The sequence below is a fragment of the Gallus gallus genome, chromosome 3, assembly GCF_016699485.2.
Source record: "Gallus gallus isolate bGalGal1 chromosome 3, bGalGal1.mat.broiler.GRCg7b, whole genome shotgun sequence".
In the NCBI taxonomy this organism is placed as follows: domain Eukaryota; kingdom Metazoa; phylum Chordata; class Aves; order Galliformes; family Phasianidae; genus Gallus; species Gallus gallus.
The window spans coordinates 26411197-26435546 of NC_052534.1; the positions used below are offsets into that span (position 1 = coordinate 26411197).

At 43.0% G+C, this 24350-nt stretch overlaps 2 protein-coding genes across 10 annotated transcripts in view; one reads left to right on the top strand and one right to left on the bottom strand.

The window, feature by feature from the left end:
* The first annotated feature begins 884 nt into the window (after positions 1-884).
* RHOQ (ras homolog family member Q) lies at positions 885-23688 on the top strand. Of its 3 annotated transcripts, none has more exons than NM_204461.2 (5): positions 885-1105; positions 1241-1299; positions 14794-14958; positions 15572-15667; positions 16418-17411. In NM_204461.2, the coding sequence occupies exons 1-5, from the start codon at positions 964-966 to the stop codon at positions 16571-16573; spliced, it is 618 nt and encodes a 205-aa protein (NP_989792.2). In that variant the 5' UTR covers positions 885-963; the 3' UTR covers positions 16574-17411. The 3 variants fall into 3 exon arrangements, with proteins under 3 accessions (NP_989792.2, NP_001383029.1, XP_046794363.1); NM_001396100.1 differs by having other exon boundaries at positions 16422-17411; XM_046938407.1 differs by having other exon boundaries at positions 949-1299; positions 16418-23688.
* Positions 6339-24350, bottom strand: part of PIGF (phosphatidylinositol glycan anchor biosynthesis class F) — a 29394-nt gene continuing 11382 nt past the window's right edge. For 2 of the 7 annotated variants that reach the window (XM_040698191.2, XM_040698190.2), the window contains exons 6-7: positions 17024-17157; positions 15486-15635 (exon numbers count right to left, since the gene is read on the bottom strand). In XM_040698191.2, the coding sequence (XP_040554125.1) occupies positions 17044-17157 (114 nt within the window). In that variant the 3' untranslated portion in view covers positions 15486-15635; positions 17024-17043. Of the gene's footprint in view, positions 9935-15485; positions 15636-16748; positions 22769-24350 lie in introns of those variants that run through there. The other 5 variants (XM_015283820.4, XM_046939298.1, XR_001465746.4 and 2 more) reach the window with 4 other exon arrangements.

Genomic DNA, 24350 nt, shown 5'->3' on the forward strand with positions numbered 1-24350 from the left:
AGTGATCTCGGGGGTCCCTTCCAACCCCTGTGGTCCTGTGGCCCTGCGCTTTTCCTCTCAGTGCTCTCAAGGCACACGAGTTACACCAACTGAGGGAAAGACTTGCCAAATAGTAACTGTTACGCTTTGTCCTGATCCAAAGCCACATCCTATTGGATATTCGGATAAGCCTTGCGCACCGTGGGATTTGCATTCATTTTCACCCTCAAGTGCATCAGATCACGACAGAGGGTCTTTGTGGTGCCTTTTGTCGTGGTCAGATGGGGTTTAATCCCGAGTCTCCAAGAAATCACAAACCAGACAAGGCGATTGTTCTCCCTTTGACTGCAAGCGCACGTCACGGCGCTCCACATGCTGTTGAAAGCGGATTGCTGGAATGACACGCGGGTGCCGCTAGACGTGGCGCCGCTTGCCGCGACCACGCGTGGAAGCATGACTTCATTCCTTTCCGCGCGGTACCCCCTCGTTAGACCTGCCCCCCGCTCCTCAGCCTTCCAGGTGCGTGCTCGAACCCGCTCCAAGCGCACACCTTCAGGTACCCCAACCCCCGAAATTCACGGCGCTCGGACGACCGCCTCTCATCCCGCCGGTCGCCTCCGCTCCGTAGCCCGGCCGGGGCCGCTCCCGGCGGCGAGGGGTGCCCGGCCGGCCGAGCCGAGCCGCGCTGCCGGGTGCCGCCGGTGGCCGCGAGAAGGAGGGAGGGCGGCCGCTCCCCGGCCCCGCGGGCCGCCCGCCGCCTCGCCCACGCGCGGGCCGCCTCCCCGCCTCCCGCGGGCACTTCCCCTGCGCGGCCGCGGCCGGGGGAAGGCGGCTCCCGCCGGGCCCAGCGCGGCGGCGGATGGCGGGGGGGCCGCGCCCGGCGGGGGCCGGCGGGGGCGCCCGTTGAGCGGCGGCGGCGGAGCGATGCCGGGGGGCCCGGCGCGGCGGGGCGCGCCCGCGGGGCCATGAGGGCGGGCTCCGGCCATGGCCCATGGCAGCGCCGCGGTCATGCTGAAGTGCGTGGTGGTGGGGGACGGCGCCGTGGGCAAGACGTGCCTGCTGATGAGCTATGCCAACGACGCCTTCCCTGAGGAGTACGTGCCCACCGTCTTCGACCACTACGCAGGTGAGCGGGGCGGGGGGCGGCGGCACGGAGCGGCTCGGTTCGGCTCGGCTCGGCTCCGCTCCCCCCCGCCCGACCTTGCCCCGCCGGGGCTCGCCCCGCCGCGGCCTCACCCGGTTTGTTTCTCCCTCCTCGCAGTCAGCGTTACCGTGGAGGGCAAGCAGTACCTGCTGGGGCTCTACGACACCGCCGGGCAGGTGAGTGAGCGACCCCAGACCCCGACCGCCGGGCAGCCGGCGCTGTCCGGCGCCGAAGTTGCTCTGGCGGCTGCGCGCCCCGGCGGCATTACTCAGCGGGGCTCCTCGCATCGCCCGCTGCCGCAGCGGGGACAGCCCGGAGCGGGGCTGCTGGCTGGGCGGGGGGAGCCGGCTCGGCAGCGGGGAGGCACGGCACGGCACGGCACGGCACGGCCGGCGGTGGGCTGCTGCAGGACCCGTGTCGGCAGTTGCGGCTCGTGGAGTTGTCCAGCTTGGGTTTTTTGGCTTTGCTGCCTTTTTTCTTTCTTCTTTTTTTTTTCTTTTTTTTTCCCCTTTCTTCTTTTTCTATTTTTTTTCCTTTTCTTTTTTTCTTTTAAGCTATTCTAGACAGCCCAAGTGATTCTCTTGCTCAGGTTATTACAGCCCACTGTGGAAGACGCTATGTCAGCATGTGACTGAGGCAGTTTTAATGCTGGATATTCAGAGGGATCTCTACTGTAGCGAACAGCACAGGGCTCCATTATCTCCATCCCTGCTCAGTTATCCCAACTTGCAGCCAGCAGCTGCCGGCTGAGTGCGGTCTTATGAGTTAAAGTACTTTGGAGGTGGCATATCTGAACCAAAACAGCACGTAAAGGGCCTGGCTGTGGGGGGCAGGAGGTGCTAAGAAGGCACGGAGCCTCTACAGAAATGCTGCGTGGTCTTTTGCAAAGTTGTATATTCCCTATACTAAAACTTCTTGCAGCGTGAGCATGTGTTTGGGTCTCACATGACCTCAGATGTGCTTCCCTGTGGTAAGGAGCGGCGAGGAAGATAATCTCTCTGCACTGGCACAAACTGAAGCCATACTTTGTAACCCAGTGATTCCTGCTCTTAACTGAATGATTGTTGTCCAAATTAGCGTGCCTCTCTAGGTGTGCATGGAGCTGTAAGGGAAGCAGTACTCAGCCGGTCTTGTGTATTTAAGGCCTGAAAGCAGCAACAGAATCCATTCAGTGAGAATTCCAGGGAACAGCTTTGCTTCCAGAAAGCCGGTAGCTGGAGGGTGAGGTTCCTACCAACAGACTGACTTCATCACTGAGATCTCGCTGATACAAACATAAACTGGTCCCAGTGATGCAAACTGAGTTCACTTGCTGTTTCCATCATAGCTGTGCTTTTTAGTAGTCGGTGCTTCGGAACCCAGCTGGCTTTAAAATACTGCTCAGATGTGTTCCAGTATGAGGATCTAGTGCTCGGGCAAATCAAGCATCAGTTAACGTGCATCTAGTTTCTATAATGAGCATTGGAAAAGACAAAAAGAAAAAGAAAAAGCACCTTGCACTCATGTACGTATGCAGAGCTTATTTGTGGATGCTGTCTCAAACAGCCCGTGCTGGCTTGTTGCTATTAACAGGAGCGTGTGTTGTCAGCTCTGTGCAACCTTACCTCAAGTGGCTTTGTGGTGTCCATCTGAGTAGCTGCACAAACGGAGAAACCTTTGGCTTCCTCTAACACTAGTAGTAAGCTGGCCAATTTGCAGCAAACAGCAAGCAAAGGTACTGTATGTCTAGACTTGTAGGTTGTTTCAGTGAGACTGCTGTCACAAATAGATCTGCTCTTGGCAAAACTCAGACCTGCAACAATCATAAAATCTTTACTGTTTTCCTCATCCCAGTTCAGGTTATTGGAGGGGAGCAGTGGACATCTGGGGCTGCCCCTGGAAGCACCATTCCAGCACCCAGCACAACTGAGAAGGTTCTTATGGGAACCTGCGTAGAGCCTCCAGTCTGACAATTTTGTTCTTTTTGCTCCTTCACCAGTTTGCTGATGAGCCATTCTGAGAGAGCCATGGGGTAAAAGAAAGCTTTCTATGAAGTTTAACAACTGCATGTATTTAAGAGCAGAAGAGACAGGAGTTGCTAGTGTCTTCTCTGTGTTGAGGAAGCAGCACGCTGCATCTGGTACGTGCCTGCTGGTTGTACAGACTTCTGTTCAGCTCGGATTCATTGCAGCTTGAAGTCGGGATTTCTGTGCCAGCATACATCAGTGTTGTTATTTCTAATCCTGTCACCCCCAAATAGTTTTACTGCAAAACAGTAGCCTGATAGTATCATTTTATCAAAGCTTGGCAGCATGTGATTATTGTGGCATCTGAGCTACTCGCAGCCTTCTGAGTGCATACAGCCCCAGCCCTGGGCAGAGTCCAGATCTCATCTTCTGGGGGAAGAGGGGTGAGAGTGCAAACAGAGGTTTGGGCTGTGACCTGCTCCACATCCCTGCAGGAAGCCCATGGCAGAGGAAGGAGCCGAAGCCCTTTGATTTCTAGCTGGTGTGCAGCAGGCCCATCAGCCTGAAGTACTGAGTTACCAGTCTGTGGGTGTTGTTAGCTTGTACGGTGATGTATTTAGCAATGTGTGACAGACTTCTGTTTGGCGGGGGGCTGTGAGCTGAGTTCATGACATCCAGTTTGCTTTTCTAGTGAGCTGCTTCACAATGTAGGCAGGATTGCACATAGTAACTGCACCAATCACACAATACCTTGCATTTTTGTGAGTTTAAAGTAGGTTGAGAATAAATCTATGAAGGTCCCATTTTTTTTTCCAGGTTATATATAGCAGGGAAAAATGACACAGTTCACAAGTTTCAGTGTATACACAGACAAACCTTCCCCACCATGTGCACGTCCAGGCAGACTACATCTGAAAATGCCCCAGTTCAGCAGAAAACAGCCAGTACAGCAGCTGGGAGGGGAGGTTCCTGGAGCCTGCTTGGTTCTGCAGCTGCAGAGGCTGACTCCTGGTCCCTGTGTGGCCATGCCACCCTGGGGAGTGCATTCCACAGGCAATTCCTCTCTGAGGTGGAGCTCCTTTGGGCCTCACTGCCCTGCACAGCCCTCCACTTTGTCTGAGTTTCTTTGTCCCCTTACTCCTTCTTGTTGTCCCTCAGATGAGAATGGTGGAGCCTACTTGCATAGCCCAGAGCTGGGAACAGAAACACGCCAAAGCTTATGAACATGAAGTGCACCTGACGGTTATGCTTGGGTGCCTTTGGCTTTACAGTTGCCTGTCTTGCTCTGAGAGCAACTGCATGTCAGTACTGTTCTTTATAGAGCAGGGGTATGTGGCAGAACAAGCCTGGGAAGGAAACCGGGGCTCTGACAGGAGCCTGCTGACTTCACCCTGGCAGAGTGCTTTGGAACTATGAACAGCAATGGTCATTTTGGTCTTTCATAATACCACTGACTCTCACAATATTGGAACTTTCAGAGAAATTTCTAAGAGTATTAACAGAGAGATGGGTTATGTGCCCCCTTGCCTCATCCCAAATGATGAAAGGAAGTGGGAGGATATGCAGCATTTGCCTCTTGGAGGTTGTGCTCCACACTGAAGGCTGCTACTTAACATGGCAGCCAGGATTAATCTTCCTTTTCTTCCCTTTTGATGTGGAGTTTCCACTTGTGGTGTGGTCCCTTTCATCCAGCATGTCCTGAGCACGTACACGTGGAAGCCTTGCTCTTCTCATGTGCTCTGCTGTAGGGGGCTGTCAGGAATCAGAGGGCAGGAAGGCAGGTTGCAGGAGCAGGCCAGAGTGAAATTTTCGGTGGCTTCTCAGCTGTGACCAAAACAGAAGCTGCAAAAATGCAAGGCGCAGTATGAGAACAGCCTCTGCTTGGCTTCTTTCGACTTGCATACTCTGATGGCTGCTCTTGTTGCAGCTGCAGCCACCTTAATTCAGACACAGTGACACAATTTGTTTTGTGTCGTAACTGAGTGAAAACTGAAGTCAAAAGCAATTTTATGTTACAGTTGGTGAAGCTAACTCAAATACTAGCAAGATCAGTGCCTCTCCAAAGGCCAGATGTAAAAACAAATAATTCTAACTGTGAATGAGCCTGTGGGAAAGACAGGGATGGAGGCAGGGCTTTTAAAGTGGATGGTCACACAACTTGCAGTGGTTGCTATAAATAAAACAAGAAATAGCAGTCATCTGTGTAATCCTGGCCGACTGTTTGCCTTGGCTCTGGAAGGTAGCCTCAGTTTTGCAGGTACTGCTTCAGCATCCTGAGAGGAGAGGCAGCTGCTGACTGTTGTAGTCTGCTATGGAGTAGGAATTTCCCTCCTTAGACGGCATTATTCCTTCTGATCTGCATGTACCACGCGGCCAGAGCGCCAAATGCAAACCCTGAGCACGCAAGCACACTTTAAAACACACCACGGAGCAAACCCTGTGAGCCTTCACTGCTGAGTTACAAATGCTGAAGCCTCCAACGTGATGTTGGCAAATGTAAAAATTAAATGTGAGCCATCCCCTTTCTCTCCCCGCACCTCCCTCCTCCCACGTGCATTTTCCCTCGCTCCCTTTGCACTGTCGCAGGCAGGCTGCAGCTGCTGCCAGCAGGCTGTGAGCTCACTGCAGCCTGGCTGGCTGCAGCCCTATGAATAGCTCAGCTGAAGCCGCTGTGCCTGAGGATGCGGAGAACCGTGCAGGTTTAATGGCTCTGCAGCAGCAACTGGATGTGTGTAGGTAATTTAAAATAGAAACATGCCCAGATCCCTTCTCTGAAGTTTAAGGTTTTAAGGGGGTAGTGTGTGTGAGCTGATGGTCACTGTGATGGGAGGTCAGCAGCAGATACTTCAGCAGCAACATACTTCCCTTTGAAAGGTAATAGACTGTTACCTTTAGAATGGCCAAATGGTCTTCCCATCATAATAATTGCAGTGCAAAACTCACTTACATCCAAACACCTCACTGTTAACTGTGAGTCATGCTTTGCAAGCATCACGTCTTCCCTAGAAAGACAGGGAAGTACTCTTATCAGCAGGCGAAGAGTCACAGGATGAGGAATATTGCTCAGTTTCCAAAAGCATCCGCTGTGGTAATCCCAATGTTTAATTTTCAGACTGTCCAAAGGCCTGCAGCATTTCTGAAAATGGGGACTGAGTTAACTTAAAATTAAATTAAAGGTTGTCTTTGAGAATGAAGACCCGTAATGTCTTGGTCATATGAACAGTGAGTTAATGGCAGGCCAAAGTAAAGAACCCAAAGCAAACCAAGCATGAGAGGTTCTCCATAATATCAGTTTATGGTATGTTAAAAGCATGTTTTTATGAAGTCTACTGGCATAGAGAAACTATTGCTAAGCACCGATTGTGTTGTCAAGTGAAAACATCTCTTTCTCTGGGTTAGGAGTCAGTAGATATCCATGAGTTTGTGAGGAGGTTCTCTCTGAATTTTGCCCGCTTTCTTTGAGATACAGTGGCATGTTTCAATGCCATTTAAACACCACCATCTACAAAAGAAACCCTGAGAGCAATCATTATCACTGTTCTAGCATAATGTTATTGCCTGTCCTCTTTCTTCCTGACTTCACTTTAAGACGGTGTGCACCTGCGCTCAGCAAATTGTCATATAATCTGCAACCGTCCTGTGGGCAGCAGGAGTGATGGAAGGGGACAGCTGGGTGAGCGGCCTGAGCTGGCGGGGCTTTCTGACGGCAGGCTTTGCTGTGCAAGACCATGGGAATTTTTGGAAGTTCTGCAGTCACATTTCTTGATTGAAACGTTTCATTTGCAAAGAGCTTTTCGTATTTTGCCAAATATGAAGAATCTCGGAAATGCCCTGTTTTTCTCTTATAGCATCCAAACTACGCCTTCAAACAAGTTAAGTATAATTTAGACCAGAGGACAGCTTCCACAGCAAAGGCCTCCTTTGTCTAGTGAGAATCCTTGGTGCAAAGGGACATACAGTGTACGTTACGGTCTGAGCCGCAGCTTCGTGTCAGCAGGCACTCACTGCTGATTTCAGTGTGCTTTGTTCCCGTTCCTTTATTGAGAACACGTGGACTAAAGCGACATAAAACAGTTGCATTCAAAATGCTGAGTCAGCCAATCCTATCCTCATACGCTGGTACGGAGCACCTGAAAACATAGGAAATGAAAATGGTTTGAGACTTCTTTTGCCCTTTGCTGGAAGTGGTTTTCCTTGAAGCCTTTGGGTTTTGTGAGTTTAAGTTTTCTCTGCATTTATGGATGAGTAGAAATTTACCTTTCATTTAAAAGTGAGAAGGATGAGATTTTTCTTTTATGTAATCAGCAGTCTATAGGAGCCTGGGCTTTAAGAGATAATAGAAAACCCACTGATTCCAAATCCTGAGGTTTTACTATGAATTATACAAAACAGTATTACGAAACTGGATGCTTTGGGACAGAGCTTCAGTTCTTATTTTAACCTCCAAGCATTAGGTGCCGCCATCCTCATCTTTTTTAATCACTGCTGCGTCCATTGGGTGGCACGTGAACGGTAATTCTTTGCGATGGTCGGCCCTTGCTGGTGTGTGCATCAAGATGCAGGTTGCAGAATGATTCTTCGGAGCATAGGAACATCTGTCAGAATCCTAGGTGAGCTGATTGCATTAGGTGAATAAAACGCAGACTGAATGTGCCTCAAGTGGCTTGCACTCTAAATTAGATGTAGCCTTGAATGCTGAAAGATCATCTGTAGGGCTCCCTGCTTTATTGCCCTGGTTGGTCTGATTTGCAGCTGGGAAGTAGCTTTGGAGTGAAATGCGGTGAATTGTTCATGGCTGCGGTCACCAAAATGGGATGACTTCCTTTTGTGGAAAAAGTGAAAATCTGGGATGGGAAGAGTGCTGTTTGTGAGGTCACTGGATGTGAGGAGGAAACCAGCACAGCAGCTCACTGCAGCCTGGTGATTTGCCATGGATAATGAGTGAAAGGGCTTCCCAGACAGTCCCTGCACTGCTTCCTTGGGGATCCGTAAGGGGTGAGCAACTGGTAAAGGTGTGTTCAAGTGCAAATGCGCATGCAGTCAGTGGAATCCATGTTCCATTGTGAAAGATGCTAAATAATACCTCTTAGAGAGAAAATCCGGGGATGACTTCTTTTAGAGAACCAGAGAGAAATCGGGAAGTTGAAGTTACTGTGGTAATGGAGAGAAGTGCTCTGTTGAGACTGTCTAGGGAAATAGTGAGCATCACCTCATGCCAAGATGTAGGATTTGGACAGTATTTAATCCCACATTAAGACTGGGATCAATTTTGATCACTTAAAGGCAATTTTATGTATAATAAAGGGCATATTCTGCCCTTGTCTCTGTGCTCTAAAATCCATCTTAATAGGCTCCATCTTTCAGCTGGTTATTGCTCTATATGCTGAAAAGCTTTTCAGGCATGTAAGCAGCAACATAGTTCTCAGATTTGCCAGAAGGGAAGTTCTGTCAGAAGAAAAATCATAATTCACAAACCCTGGTCTTTTTCAATGTATAATTCATACCTCCTTCAAACAGTTCTCCTCGCAGGAATTCAGAGATGGATTTAGATTAGCTTACTTCATTTTTAGAATACAATGGGAGAGCACTTAGCCTGTATTCTTGCAGCCTTTTCTATAAATAAAAAATAGATGCTGGACCCAAATCAGCCACTTTCTGCACTCCCTGGGAAACCTGTGTTAGAAGCCACAGCAGGACAGCTCCGTCTTCTTTGGCAGCGCTCGCTGGAACCCCAGCAGCCAGCAAAGAGATAGAGCGGCCACGGTGTACTTTTTCCCTGCAGCCAGGGAACAATCAGCTGACTTTGTTGTGCATGTTCAGAAGCCGGGAGCTACAAATGTAGGCACCAGAGAAATCGAACACAGCGATGCACGTGACAGGCTTTGATGGCAGAGCTGGGCAGGCAGTTGCTTTGCGGTGATGCTGCGTCATGGGCACTGTGCCGGGGACACTTCACCCTGCGCCCCTGCGAAGTGTTAGAGAGTACATGCAGCCCACACTGAAACAGCTCAGTTTTTTAAGCCAGAGAAGTGCTTTGTATCGGGCAGTACAGGCCGCTTCCCTCTCTCCTCCCCCTCCCAGGCTTCAAGCAGAATCAGAAACCACAGCGTGATTCAGCCCCTCAGCACAAATCTGCTTCCTGGTGTGCTTCTGGGTAGGCTTTTGCTTGCTGAGGCTCTGCCTGGTGCGCATGGCAAAGCTGCAGATCGACTTTTAACTCAGAATAGTCTTGGGGAGCCAGCAGGACTTGCCCACTGCTGTAACGAGTCCCTGAGGTGTGTACTCACTACAGCAGTTATTATGGTTCTTGTTACATTTTTTAGAACATTGCAGGGGCCTTCTGAAATGGGAATTTCAGGGAGGAAAACTATGAACGATGCAATAGTGAAGGATAGCAATGAAATGCATAAAATTGAAGTATGGCGATTTCTACGGAGACAAAACTTTCATCTGTCCTACAACATAATAGTATACAACTTGGACATACAGCTTGACTGTAGTCAACAGGGGTTGACTACCACCTCCAGTGATCTGTGTGTGCCTCACTGAGAGCCTGAGAGCAGCAGTTGTCATTACCCTGCACTACATGAAAGCTGGATTCCTCTAGCAGCTCCGCCTGAGATCTATTTTTGGCTTCTCGTCTAAAAACAGATGGTTGGGAGTGAGAACCTCCTCTTATGATTGCTGTTGTAAGCTGTGAAAGCAACAGATGGTTGCCAATGCAGAGAGCACAAACCTAGAGTTGTCAAGTTCCAGTTTTTCTTCCAGTGTGGTGTGAGCCACATTTTGTTCCCCTCTATCCACTTCATATCTTCTCAGAACGTAATATAGGCTTGTCTTTTTGTTTATAAGAGTATGGAGATACCTGCAAGGAAAACAAACAGATCTAGGTTCATGTCTTCTTCAGTACCTGTAACAGCAGATCTTAGAGGTGTGAATTTCTCTAAACGTTTTGGTCAAGGTGTGGAGAAGTACTTGCTGCAAAGTAGGCTCCCCTAATTATCCTTCATGTCTCCAAATGGAACAGAGAGAACCCAATTCCATTCTAGAGGAGAGGGAAGCCAGCGGCCTCGCATTGTGGTGAGGAGGCTAAGGACCTCTGTCCCCACTGCTCTTACTTGGCCACTGATACCACAAAACAGGGAAGCTACAGGGGATACTGTGGGATCTCAGCTACGTCCACTCCTCTGACTTCAATTTTCTAATAAATAAAAGGAAATTATGCTTCTGTGGGCCAAGAAGGTTGTCTAGAAATTGAGTCTGCAGTTTGTCTTAGCTATTTTTTGGTCTTTGTTTTGTTTTGTTTTTTAAATAACCCATTGCACTGTAAGCTGTGCACACCAAAAGCTTTCGGAAAGCTTTGCAAAGACTAATGCATTATTAAGCTAGCAAACCCCTATGGGACACCCTAACAGATGGGAAGATGCAAGCAGAGAGAGGATAATAACTTGCTCAGGGCAACAAATTATGTCAGCAGCAGAGTTAGGAATGCAGTTTGTGTGTTTTTAACTATGTCTTCCAGCTGATATCCATGGAATTAGGCAACTTGAAATACAGCACGGGGTTCTTTTAGTCTGAGCAAAACCTTGAAATGAAGAACAATATACTGTTGCAGAATTGCAAGACCATTCTTCATGTAAGGAGTTCTTTGAGACCTCTTTTTTTTAAGTATCTAAAGGTGAGGAAAAGGAGTAGCCAAGTTTTGGATTGTGGATTAAAACACATCCACCTCATCATCCAAAATACAGTGCACATCAGTGATTCAGTATGCCAGCCAAGGCAGCAGAAAACCTGAGAGAGGGAGATTGTTAGGTACTACAGCAGATGGAAAAAGAGACCTGAAGGAGAGATTTTAAGGAGACAGATAATGCTAGATTTGCCTGCAAAATACCAAAACTAGAGGGAAATGAAAATTTAGAAGTATGAATTTCCTTTCTCCCTTCTTAAAAACAACTCCCCCAAATAGCAAAACACACAAACAAAAACAGTCCTTCCCAGTTTGCAGTTGAGAAGCCAAGATGAATCACTGGTTCCTCCATCTCATCTTCTTTCCTATGTCTCTTCTTCATTGGCAGCTGTCCTCGCTTACTGCAGAGATGGTAGGTAAAAGATGAATGCTCCTGTTGCAGTGTAGTATCTTCCAGACAGTGTCCATAGAAGATCACAGCACCATACAGTGTCCATAGAAGATCACAGCACCATACAGTGTTAATTTAGCCAACACACTTGCATCCAATTTAAGTTATTCCAGTTCCTACATTTTCAGCATGTCTTCTCTTATTTGTATGTATCTCTTTTGGCAAACAGTGAAAAATTTTGACATCCAGAGTATGGACTGGACTGTATGTCTGCAGTTAAAACTTTACTGCATATTCTGATTCTTAGAAGCTTTCTTACCCATCTCATTTATACTCATAAATATTCCAGTTAAATTCTTTAAATGTTGCAATGCCTAAACATACGAGCACTGCCTCTCCCATTTACATTGGAAGTTTAATTGCTGTACAGCATGGTGTGCACATGCACTCAAATTGGAGTTTATGTTGACTGACTTGCATAATTAGATTTTGCCATTGCATTTAATTTTAGAATAAATCACATTTATTTCCCTTACACTAGATTCAGGAAATAAACTATAATTGAAGCAATCAGATTTTTTTGCATGTTTCTCTAATATTCAGTCTAAATTCATATGGCATTTCAGATTCTTTAACTGAGTGCAAGCAGTTATTTAGACCTGATACATCAGAGAAAGTTTTCAGATTTGATTTTATTATTTCAGAGGGGGTTGCTGGGGAGTAGAAGGAGCCTTTATACACAGGCAGCCTACGCAATGCTCATACTGTTTAAGCCAGGCTCCCTCTGGAGAGGACCCAGGACCAGTCTAACTATGTGTCTTACTAAAACAAGTGGTGGTGGGCCATTATTGGTATCAATATGAACATAATTTTCATAGCACAGGTGAGATTTAAAGGACAGCCTGGCAGCATTGACTCGTTTCAAGCAGTAGGATTGGTGGGTATAGCCAAATTCTCTGTTAATTTACGTCAGCATTGATGCACTGAAGTCACTATAGTGAATACCACGTACATCTTTGGCTGTGGTACATAAAGTATCCAATCACACTGTACTTGTTTAACATCTTAAACGGGATGGACCCACAGCTTGCCCAGTTGGAGCAGGGTATAAATCAAAAGGCATATAAATAGATGAAGGCAGAGGGAAGAAGATGAGCTCTGCACACTCCTTAAAGAGCAGTGAAATCCCTCACTCCTGGATGACTGCTGAGAGATGCTGAGGAAGAAAGATGCCATACCAAAATGTGGCTGAAAGTACAAAGATTTGTATCCCGTGGGATTTAAAAAAGAGAAATGAAACAGTTTGGAAGTAAATCAGACAAATGTAACTTGTCTTTGGGATGACCAAATGAGTATTTGCCATGAATAAAAGGTCTGTAATTTGAAATGGATTAACTCGTACATACTTTAGTGTCAGTGGACTCGCAGTAATTTCTGGTGACAGTTTTCTCCATTCCAATATTTAATGCATATAGTACTCTTAATTATTGTAACCCAGGTGTGAGACTTTTGTAAAACTTAAGAGTTTAGTAAAGGCAACTCTTCAGTGGTAGAAATTATGACTATAAACTAGATTTATTTTTGTAAAACAAAACAAAACAAAACCTTTTCAAGAATATCTTGCATGTGATTTAGTAGAGCTGATTTGGAGAGTCACTGATGGATCCACACGGGTGTTCTTGCATGCAGATTTCTGAACTCCAGGGACCAGTCTAATTTGCAGTTGGGAACCTTCTTTTAGGATTTTGATCTCCACCCTTAAAAAGCAGTGTGGTAACTGAGCAGGCTCTAACTACATTCAGTAATAGAAGGGAAACATAAAGCATACACTTAAAAACAAACAACAACAAAATCATGTTGCTGTTGTGATTTTTGTTGTTGTTGTTGTTTTAAAAAAGTTATTTCTGCCTTCTATGATGAATAGCCACAGTGGCTAAGAAGACTTGCTTATTAGGTCTTTCTTGTGCAACAAGATAGGACCCTGATGCTAGCAGAGAAAGAGCAGACCCTCAAATGGCCTGTCAAATGTTTCACAGTAGTTTCAGCTACCGTGGTTGTGAAATTGTGTGTGCATGTTTACAGCTCAGCTTGCTCTGGCTTATTGACAGAACTGTAGAGTAAATAGGGCTGGCATTAAAGTCTGTGTAACCAAAATGGCACATGAACACAGAAGAGCCTGGCCAATGGTTGCCTCCTCGCTAGTGCAGAATCTCCTCCAGTGCTTGGTGTTGCCACATCTTTTCTCCGTTTCACGATGAAGATAGCAGTCGTCTTCCCGCAGCTGCTGACTTTCAGATGAACAGAGAGGTCTAGCAGAAACTGTTCTGAGGAAGTTCTCACGCGATTTCTGAAATTCTAGTGATGCAATCTTAAAGCCTTAACAGTTAATCAATGAAGCGCTTTTTTGAGGGTGCGACTATAGGTTAATAATCTGATAATGTGACAGCTGCCAAGGAAACGAAAATTGAATTTTCTGGTTTGTTTCAAACTTGGAGTCGAATTACATTTCTGTTTATATTTAATGAACAAATTATTCCAATAACTGTGAGATTTAATTAAGATGGGGAGCTTATGTGAGGAAGAGGGAGGCTGCTACAGCCTATAGATTAACTGCACATTGGTGTTTATTGTGGAGGAGAAGGCACAAAACAGTCATTTTTCACTGTCTTGGCAATGATAGGGATCAGTCTTAGTTATCTATGCTAAAAAACAAAAAACTAACTAAGGTAGGAATAGTAGGGCACTGGTCACTGCTACAGACCAAAAGAATCCTGGCAGAAATAAGCTGGGGCATCTTCCCTCCTGGCTTTAGCTGGAATATATGGCAAAATCTACTTTCTTCCTCTTGCTAGAGGGATTACATCTGTTTTACAGTAGGGATAGTGTTTCTAAATACCTCTGTTTGTGTATGCATTGGAAATAGGACTGGTGGCTTTAAATGCAATGGCTCTAAATGACCCAAACAGTCATCTTTTCAGACACATGCCCCCAAAAGGACATTAATGTTTCCCTGAGAGGGTTCTTAATCTTTAATTTCTGTTCCTTGCTGTTATTTGCTGAGCTTGTTTACAGAAAGCAGAGTCTGGACAAAGGAGCTCCCTTCTGGTCCTTCCTTCCCTTACCCTGATCATTAGCAACAGGATAGTAAAATTTTTTTGGCTGAAAGGAAATTTTAAGGAGGAACTTAAATATCACTTCTACATATGATCCAAAGGGAACATTTAAGTTAAGTGTACTAAATAGCCTCAATCTAGCCTAGCTTTGTATAACCTGGATGACTCTATAGCAGTCACACCTTGTTTTCTTTGGTCAAACAAATACTAACTTTTGATTTGAAAGTATATTTGGAAGAGAATTTTTTTTCCCTTAAATTAACACTTTTTTAAAAGATACTCTTCTGTATATTCTATTACAGAGGTAAGTTTCTATCAGTACTAACATAGAGATTGTATTTCTGTTTATATTCAGATATAATTGCTCTTATATCAAGATTTTGTTCTACACTAACTAACCCGGAACAGTTGTAAACATTGAGAAAGTTTGCCTCAGCATACTTCTTGAAATACAAATACAGTCCCTGCATATAAAATTAATGAAATACAAGCAACAACTTAGTATTGAAGATAACAGAATTTTTCTTCCTCAGGAAGACTATGACCGTCTGAGACCTTTATCTTATCCTATGACCGATGTCTTCCTTATCTGCTTCTCAGTGGTAAACCCTGCTTCATTTCAAAACGTGAAGGAAGAATGGGTACCGGAGTTGAAGGAATATGCACCTAATGTTCCTTTTTTACTAGTAGGAACACAGGTATCGGTTTCTGTTTTAGTTTATTTAAATCAGTTGATTGTTTATGCCCTTTCTTTGGGCTCAGAGTTCAAGTCCAGCAGGATCTGAGCAGCACCTCCTTCTGGATTTGCACAACTACCCTAACAGTTGGCAGAAAAGTTTAGATCTGTGTTGTTCTCTAATAAGCAACTTCTGTTTCGTTGAAATAAATGCACTGGTCTGCAACTATCAGTCGTGTCCATTACTTAAGGAAGCTAAGAAACAAGCGGAGAAGTGAGACAATTTCCTCCTGCATCTTGTAGGTAGTGCACTGGACTCCAGTTATGAAATGATCCACTTGTTGCTATTATGTTTGAGTTAGTTGTGCTGCCACTGCTTTAAATAAAGTGCTTCAATTAAAATACGTTCTAGTATTTTAATTGAAGAGCTGAATTAGGGAGTAAATGTTTTGAACTTCTGGACTGGAAGCAGTTCGCAGCTTACATTTCCAGGGCTTTTGGATCAGTAAGGATTCAGGATCTGAACAATGACATGACTCCATTCTCTTATGCTTTAAAAAGAAGGTATTTATATAACCAGTTGACTTTTGTTTAGAAAAAAGCTATTCCAACATGACTGCAATCTTTTTCTCCAGATTGATCTTCGTGATGACCCCAAAACTCTGGCAAGATTGAATGATATGAAAGAGAAGCCTTTATCTGTGGAACAAGGACAGAAATTAGCAAAAGAGGTAAACTAGAAACTCCTAAATGAAATGACATAGCAAAGAAGCAAGAAACATCCATTTTCACTTCACTTTTTCTTCCTTTACAGCTTTGCCCATTTCTTTTACCAGTTAATATAGGAAACTCCTAACTGATAGCTAGCAAGTAGCAATATTTACTCATATCATTGAATACAGCTAAGAAGCAGACTTATGGAATAGTACTTTCTCATTAGTAATTGTTCTAACTTTCTGAGTAGAAACGCAGTAAAAATTATGTAAGCATTAATAAGAGATAGTTAAAATCACAGAATGATTGAGGTTAGAAAGGAACCCTGGAGGTCATCTTGTCAAATCCCCACGCTGAAGCAAGATGCTGGAACCATTTGTAGGAAGTTATTTCTGAATGCTGTACTACCATTTTAACACCCTGTGTGGGTATTGTGAACGTTTCTATTGAGACTTCCTTTTGAAACATAAATTGTTCGTGTTATTCTTTTTTGCTGTTTAGTTATTCAAAATGCCTGGAGGACCTCACTGCCTGTCCGAAGAGTTTATTTAATATGCTTCCTTTATAAGACAAACCATATTAAAGAAATGCCCTGTCTTTGGCCAGAATACAAACATTCTGTTCTTCTACAGGGGGAAGCACGTTCAGATAAATTTTCAAGATTGCAGCCAAACTTTGTGGTTTTCACTATAGAAACAAATTGCTGAAGTGCACAGTTCTGAACAGCTGAAATATATTGCTATTGAATTAACTTATTTTCTTGACAGATAGGAGCCTACTGCTATGTGGAGTGTTCAGCTTTAACACAGAAAGGACTGAAGACTGTTTTTGATGAAGCTATTATAGCCATTCTAACTCCAAAGAAACACACGGTGAAGAAGAGAATAGGTTCGAGATGCATAAACTGCTGTTTGATCACGTGAGATACATTTGACAATGGCCAGGCTTACTGTGAAATTCTACTGAATTTAAATACAACGCGTTAAGTACACAGCAAACTTGTTTGAAAGCTAAAATAATGATTCTGCCTTCTACAACCAGTGAAATCCAGAGGAATACAATCAAAATCAATGAACTTTGTAATAAGAAGCCACCACATCTGTTACAAATATTTTATTCAGACTGGAAGGTACAATCTCTCAGGGTTACATAGTCTAGAGGAAGCAAAAACTGCACCATGTTGAAACAGCATCTGTACGATGCCATTGAGTGGAGGTGCTTGGCCTGTAATACTCTAAATGAATTTGGATAGTCTTCTGCTATGACTACACATATACATATATATCTAGAGAAAAAAAAAAAACCAACAACAACAAAAAAAAAAAAAGAAAAAACTTTTGCACAGTCTGTATGGAATCTGCACAAAGAAATACCTTGTCTCTCTTTGCGCCAGTTATCTGCTTTTGTATGTAAGCTGCTTTCGGTTCCAGTGTATCCACAGAGGTGCAATAATCAGACCAGCCATATAGCCAAAGGTAGCTCCGAGGGAACATGAAATGGGCCATACCTGAGGAGAGAACGCAAGGAAAAAGCAGACAATGAGAAACATGTTTGTGTTTTTTGTACTTTGTGAGCACAAATTCTCAGTGTAAATCTAGGTACTGAAAGACAGCGGAGTCTTATTCTAGTTTAAAGCTTGATGTGCTTTCCTAAAAATGCCACAAGTATAACAATCATACGTGCATCTTCATGAACACTAAATGCTGTGGTACAGTTTTGTTATTTTCTATATGAATATGTATTAAAATGTAACCGGGCTTCTGGCTGTTGCAGACCTTAGTTTGATATTCCCAAAACTATGTGAAAAACTGATTAGCATTTAAATCCCCTGAAGTGTTCAGCTAACTTAGTGTCCTGCTGCACACATCTTGAAACCTACAGATTTTATTTTTTCTGACAGTTAGACTTGAAGATCTTTGTAGGTCCCTTCCAACTGAAACTATTCTATTCTAAGTCTGCCTTTTTCCATTTTTCCGTCCAATCTTTCATGGCATTCTGAAACTTTCAGAGGTGTGTCTAAATAACCTAATAATCCAATAAGGCCAGAGACTGAGATGAATAGAGGGTTTTTTTTTTTTCTAGACTTGAAAAGTAGGCAGAGGGATGAATTCCCCTCTGGCTAGAAGAAGGAAGCAAACTTAAGTCTGGAAACTGACTGAACATCCTGCACCCAGTTCAGGAAAAATATAATAAGCCAGTTATGTTGAAGACTCCAAGACAGCTTTCATTATAGGCTCTATTTCCTAACATAAGAACAGGGAACTGACTCAATACAGCTGACTCACTTACACAAAGCATCTAGTATTGAGGCAAAGAAGTAATGGAATCCTTCCCCCCACCACTGTCAAATTGGTATTGATTTTCAGGGAGGATGGGCCAAAACAAAACTTTAACCATTCTGTACTCAGATGTAGCATATTTTAACGTCAACTGCGTGTTGCATTTGATGAAGGTCCCAACTATGTTGGTGATTAAAAATATTTATTGTAGAATAAACTGAATTCCCACCTCTCTTCAAAATTTTCTTTTGTATATTGCAGGGACAATTTTGCACATCCTGCTGTACAGTCCTTAAGCTAGTACAGACTGCACTGTCCTGTTCTTTGTTTTTTAAATTAAGGGGGATATTCCCCTTCTATAGTACTTGAGACTGAGAAATGCACTAGACATTAAAGAAAATATCCACATCTCAGTGTCCAGCCTTTTTTTCTACTTCATTTTGACTGGCAATTCATGAGAATCAAATGAACTTACTCTTAATGGTTCTGGTTTCTCCTCTCACTCATTTTCCTAGATCTGATTCTTTTCTTCACTTCATTATTGCAGGGAGAAATAGATTTATTCACATCCTTCAATCATTGGAATTTTAACTAGGAATAAGAGTAACTTATTTTTGTCCTCTGCTGTTTCATCTTCACATTCCTTAGCGTTTGCAGTTTTATATATTATTTGGAGGTCTTAAGGAGTGTAGCAAAGATGACTATAAACAAGGTGCCTTAGGTACTCTTTATTGACCTTGTTTCATTCTTCCATTTCCAAACATTGTATCTCTGCTACTTGGTTTCATTGCTAGAATGTTTTGGCTGTTGCCTCTCAAACCAAAGACTTGCTTGTTTCTATTCAGTTAACAGTGGCATTGTAGATCTTCTATAAAAAGCCTTGAGATGCTTTGGCACAGTAGGATATTATGTACATTTAAAACTCACATGACTTTGTGGCCTTGGCTAAACTTACGCTTCAGGTAGATATTTTCAACTTTTAAACGAAATGTAATCAAGTTATTTCTAACGTTTTGCAGGCTATTTTAAGTGTCTAAAGGACAAAAGCAAAAACGTCCCTGAGACCCCAGTTACTTGTAATGCTCAGTGGAAACAGCAGTCAAACTTTCTTATCCACTGGTGAAGAGAAATACCATTCTAACAAAACTAATGACAGAAGCTTCATAACTCAGTGGTCTTCTTTTGCACCAAATTCTCTGTGAGCGATCAATGGTCCTTCATTAAATTTTACCTACATTAGGTGAATCTATTGTAGCCAAATTGCTTTTCAGAAGTATGAGTAGATGTCAGACTCTGAATTTTTCATGTTCCCTTAACCAGTAAGGTCAATATCTCTGAGACCCATTCACTCTGTATTTTTTGGTATTGTGTGTATAGCGAGCAATTGTTGAAATGATTAAAATGATCTCTCTTGATTGCTGTAGCTTCTTTTTCCTGATTGAATCACAACTTGGAGCACAGTTTCTCAATAGTTTTCCTGAATTATGTAACTTAATATTGATGATGCCTCTCTCTGCCCTCCAAAACATTCAATTTGTGCTTTGATTGTTTTTAAAAAAATCAGTGTTACCTCACGGACATTCAGGCTGTTTTACTTAACACATGACCTCTGAAATCCATCTCTCACCCATGGCAGACATCAAAGGTAAGGGGCAAAAGGGAGAAACCGTACAACACTCCATCTCACTGACTGTGAATGGGATAGAAAAAGGAACACCATCCTTCTAGTGGCATAGAAAAGAAAGGTACTACAGGAAAAAAAAGGATGTTACCAGGTGCCTTATTATTGCTGTAGGCCCACGTGTGTTATGCTGGTCAGACGGCACAAAACAGTTGTGAAGTCACCTTGGCCTTCTGAAAACTCCCTAAGCACAGGAGCTACAGGCCTGTACATAAGAGAGTAGCTGTCCTGATGTCACCTCTCAAGGCAGGGCAAAACAATAAACAAGTAATGGTACAAGCTCTACACCTTTTATTCTTGACCATTGCCATATAGCCAGATGCACCCAAGGGTGTATTTAAAGAAACAAATCAAAGAAATATTAACATGTGGTTCTTAAGCTCATCAGCTGCACTGAAATAACAGCTCTTGTGTATGCTTTACACTCTGTAGTAAATGTACTGCATTGTGTCCACCAAAGAAAGTGGACTGCTTTCTTTTTCATCAGGGGCTGGCCTTGTTTTTCTGAGGTTCAGTTGCTTTCTGCTGAACCTTTTTAAATTAAATCGACTTCCTTCATCAATCTACTTTTCTCTGTCTTACACATTTTCTGTTAAACTTGGTTTGGCATTCCAGACTCAGTACCAAGTGATAAAAATCTAAGCAGCTGATGGGCACCTACCACTTACAAGAGATTCCATCCATCCCACTTGTTGAAAGTACCCAACTTGTAATGTATTCCTTTCACTTTCTGAAAACTGCTCAGTTCGGTTTCTCCTTCTTTGTGTTCCTTTCTGCTATGAGCAAGCTGACATAACCTACTCCACCACTGATGTCATACTTGGGGTGGAGTAGGTGGATCAGCAGCAGGAAAATAAGATGTTAGGCAACATTACCTAACTGCAGTTTTTTGAAGGAGAGGAGAGGAAGTTGATCTGCAGAGAAAAATATGGGGAATGTAGGAGGCAGGACAGAACATTCTTCAGGAAACTGTTGTGAAATACCTTGTGTATCCCAGCAGCTGGGAAGCATCAGCTACCATCCTCACAGCCTAATACAAAAACAGTCAGTTTATGTACCAAATGCATGTGGAAACAGGCCAGTTCTAACAACGTGTATGTGATTGCTAAGAATCCGAACAGCGTCTTGGCAACAACAAATCCCACCTGCATGCCTAACAAGCACAGAAATTGAATTTTAAGGGATAGAGCAGAAGCCAGTGGTTAACAGAAAGCAATCCTGACTTCTGCTATTTCAATTTTCTTCTTGCCTTGTTCTTTTCATCTGGCAGTGCTGACAGGACTTAACAGGAATTTCTTTAGGCTAGCTAAATAGACGCTGCAGAACTGCAAGGTTTCTAGTATAGCTAAGAACTTATTCTAAGAATGAGAACAGGAATTGCCAACCTTTCAGGAAATGAATGAGCTAGTTTCCTAAGTGCTCTTCAGAACACCTGAGCCAACTTGAGAATACCTAACATATTGCATGGAAAGAGAAGCATGTTGCAGGATCACGGCAGGATGATCCTTGCTCTGCTATACTCTGCATGTAGCTAGTTCAAAGCAGACTTCTGGCTGCATGACAGTTTTGTCCTCTACTCTGAGTCCGCAACATGCATCCCATGCAGTAGGAAGCACGTCAACACTGACAATGACGTAAAGGCCAGATTCTTACAAAGCAGAGCAGTAAAGCCCTAATAAAGGTTTTAAGGGTATCATAAAGTAAGCAGGTGACTGCTGGTACAAACAGAGTGGGGTAATCTACTGCATTTATTATTTAAATAAATAAACAAACAAACAAGCAGGTCCCATTCTGCAGATAAGTGCTTTTCTCATATGCCTACACTAGGATTCTTTTGTATTAAGATTTCCAGAGATCCGTTTCTGATTGTCAATGTAAAAGCTATGTAAGATTTTTATTTCACTTAAGAACCGAATAAATGAGCACAATGATTTTCCCCCTGTTCCTAACATGCCTTAAATTACAGATTTAGTCTGCACTGTCTTAGAATTTTTAGAACATACTTTTAACCCGTTTTGGTTGTGTGAATGTTAAGTAGAAGTGTCTTATCACATCGTACAGAATGTGTATGTTGACAAGCACGTGCTGCGGAGAAGAAAGTGTGAAGATTTTTTCAGGCTGGCATCTGTAATCAGAAGTTGGTTTTGTGGATTTGTGTTCTAAAGTTCCAGCAAGCATGGCTGCCTTTGATTTCACCATTAAGGTTTACACTAAGAAAACAGACCTTTAAATAAACAATGATAACCCCACTGAAGTGGAACAGGCTTCTACCTCTGTTTAAAACAAACAAACAAAAACACACCCAAAAACCACAATCAAACACTTCCCCCACCCCAGTGAATATTATCCCTGCTACTCTTATGAAGCAACTTCTTTTATGACAAAATTTCCACAGTAATTAATAGAAGCTAAAGCAAATACAGGAATGATACTCTCTCAGCTACTTTAAGAATAACAACATAGCATGAAAGTTTATAGTTCTGGTTCAGCTTACTTAAGTAACCACCAAAAATTGCACCCAAGATTCTCCACTGACTCTTTTTCAGGTTGCAACTGTCCAAGAGGTATCTAGGCCAATATTTAGTCACACTGGCTAAACTACATGGCAGTCAGTCAACTCAAGTTATATCAGCACTACCTGTTATGTTACAGGCATTCAGTATGAAGTAGGAACTCATACTTCAATGTCACTTTCATATATGATACAAAAACACCGTAGACAAGATACGGTTTCAAAGTCACAGTTTATCATCCATAACTACAGATCAAAATTATGCTATGAGAAAAATGGGTAGGCATGAAAACAGTGAACTTCAGATGTTTTCAAAATCTGATGTCAAAACATGCAATAAAGCCAGGAACTTCACTCTTTGCTAAATAAAGTTTGTGAGTGATGTATGGGATATTTGGAATACTAGCTCTACAGCATACAGAGTATGCTGATAATGTTTTCATCGTTAAGTACACCATCTTATTCTGCAACTCAGTTACCTCAGACTGTGCAAAGAAAGTACGTGTCACTTTGTGTCTAGTACCATCTACACTATCCCACTCTGTTTCAGCAGTGCTGTGCTTTGAGGTGCCACTTCCCAGATGACACACAAAGCTTGGATCCTAATCACGTGTGGTTATTGAACCATCAACCTGAAATAGTCAATCTGGGGAAAAAAATAATAATAATAAAAAAACAACTAAGCAACTGCAGCAAAGGAAGTTATTTCCTTTTTCTTTCCTGAAACTATTCTAACTAACCGTAATCCTTACATCACCACTGTGCACCAGATGACTAGAGGCAACTAGCTATAGATGCATAACTAGGAAACTTCTGATCATCATCTAGAATAGTTAAGTGATCACATTTAAGCCCCACAGATTATTTGTAAAATTTGTTAGGAATTTGACAGTAAGCTCAAGACACTGAAAAATACTCATTCTACCAATATGGTATTTTTTCTCTGCAAGACATGTTTTAGTATACTATGTCTTGAGAAGTGTGTTGTTTCTTTTTTAATACAGAAATGTAACTGCTGTAGGGACTTGCTTTCCTGTACATCAACTGTCCTTACATCTTTACTTTTACCTTTGCCTGAGATTGGATTAATTCTGCGGTATTCTTAATTCTTCTGTAACCAGAAAGAAGCACCTGGTAGGCCTCCCTGAGCAACTGTTTTGCACAGTTAGAAAATAAAGTTTACCGAAAAGCAGCAGGGAGACAACAGGCATGGCCATACTCTATGTTAAAAAGTTACTTCACGAATAACAACAGAATAATGAAGAACAATGAATGAGGATACCAAATGACTTTCAGCAATATGTTATATACTTCTAACAGAAATGCTATATACGTTTTTCATTTCCATTCTGAAACATTATTCAGACAATGAATGTCATTTTATTTCCAGAATAATATTCCGCTCCTACTGAGTTTCATTTACTTAGAATAAAAGTTGTCAGTTATATGCCAAAAGATGTGTTTTACATAATTATATTTAAATGTAGGGCCACTAATCTGAATATCCCCTGTATGCAATATTTTTCACAATATGAACGTGGAAAATAAAGTGAAGATTTTCTGAGATATCTGTATTTATCTTGTTTTTCTTATGTGCCACAAGAGGTATGCATAAAGAACCAATATGTTTTTCATTGGTTTATGAGTAACTAAGTATGAAGCAGCATTTTGGTTTCAGCCATTAGGGCATGGATTGCAACTCCCGATGATGAATCTTTATTAAGTTTTTTATTAAGTTTGCTCCGCTGAAATCTTAATCTTTTTGAAGTGAAAATGAATTCCAGTGAAAGATACACCAGACATACTGAAATCTGATTTTCTGATAAGGCAAGATATAGGTAATGGTACTATAAACTACTCCAGTTCTATTATGTCTCCAAGGATGGAGCTTCCACCACATCACTGCACAGCCTGTTCCAGTGCTGCACCGCCCTTACTGTAAAAAAACGTCTTCTTTATGTCCAGTCTAAATTTCCCTTCTTTTAGCTTGAAACCATTTTCCCTTGTCCTGTCACAACAGAACCTGCTGAAGAGTCTGTCCCCTTTCTTCTTAAAGCCCCTCTTTAGATACTGAAAAGTCACTATCCAGTCTCCCCAGCGTGTTCTCTTCTCCAGGCTGACCAGCTCCAGCTCTCCCAGCCTGTCCTTTTGGTGGGGGGGGGGAGGGGGTGTCCCATCCCTTGGATCATTTTTGTGAACCTCCTATGGACACACTCCAACAGGTTCAT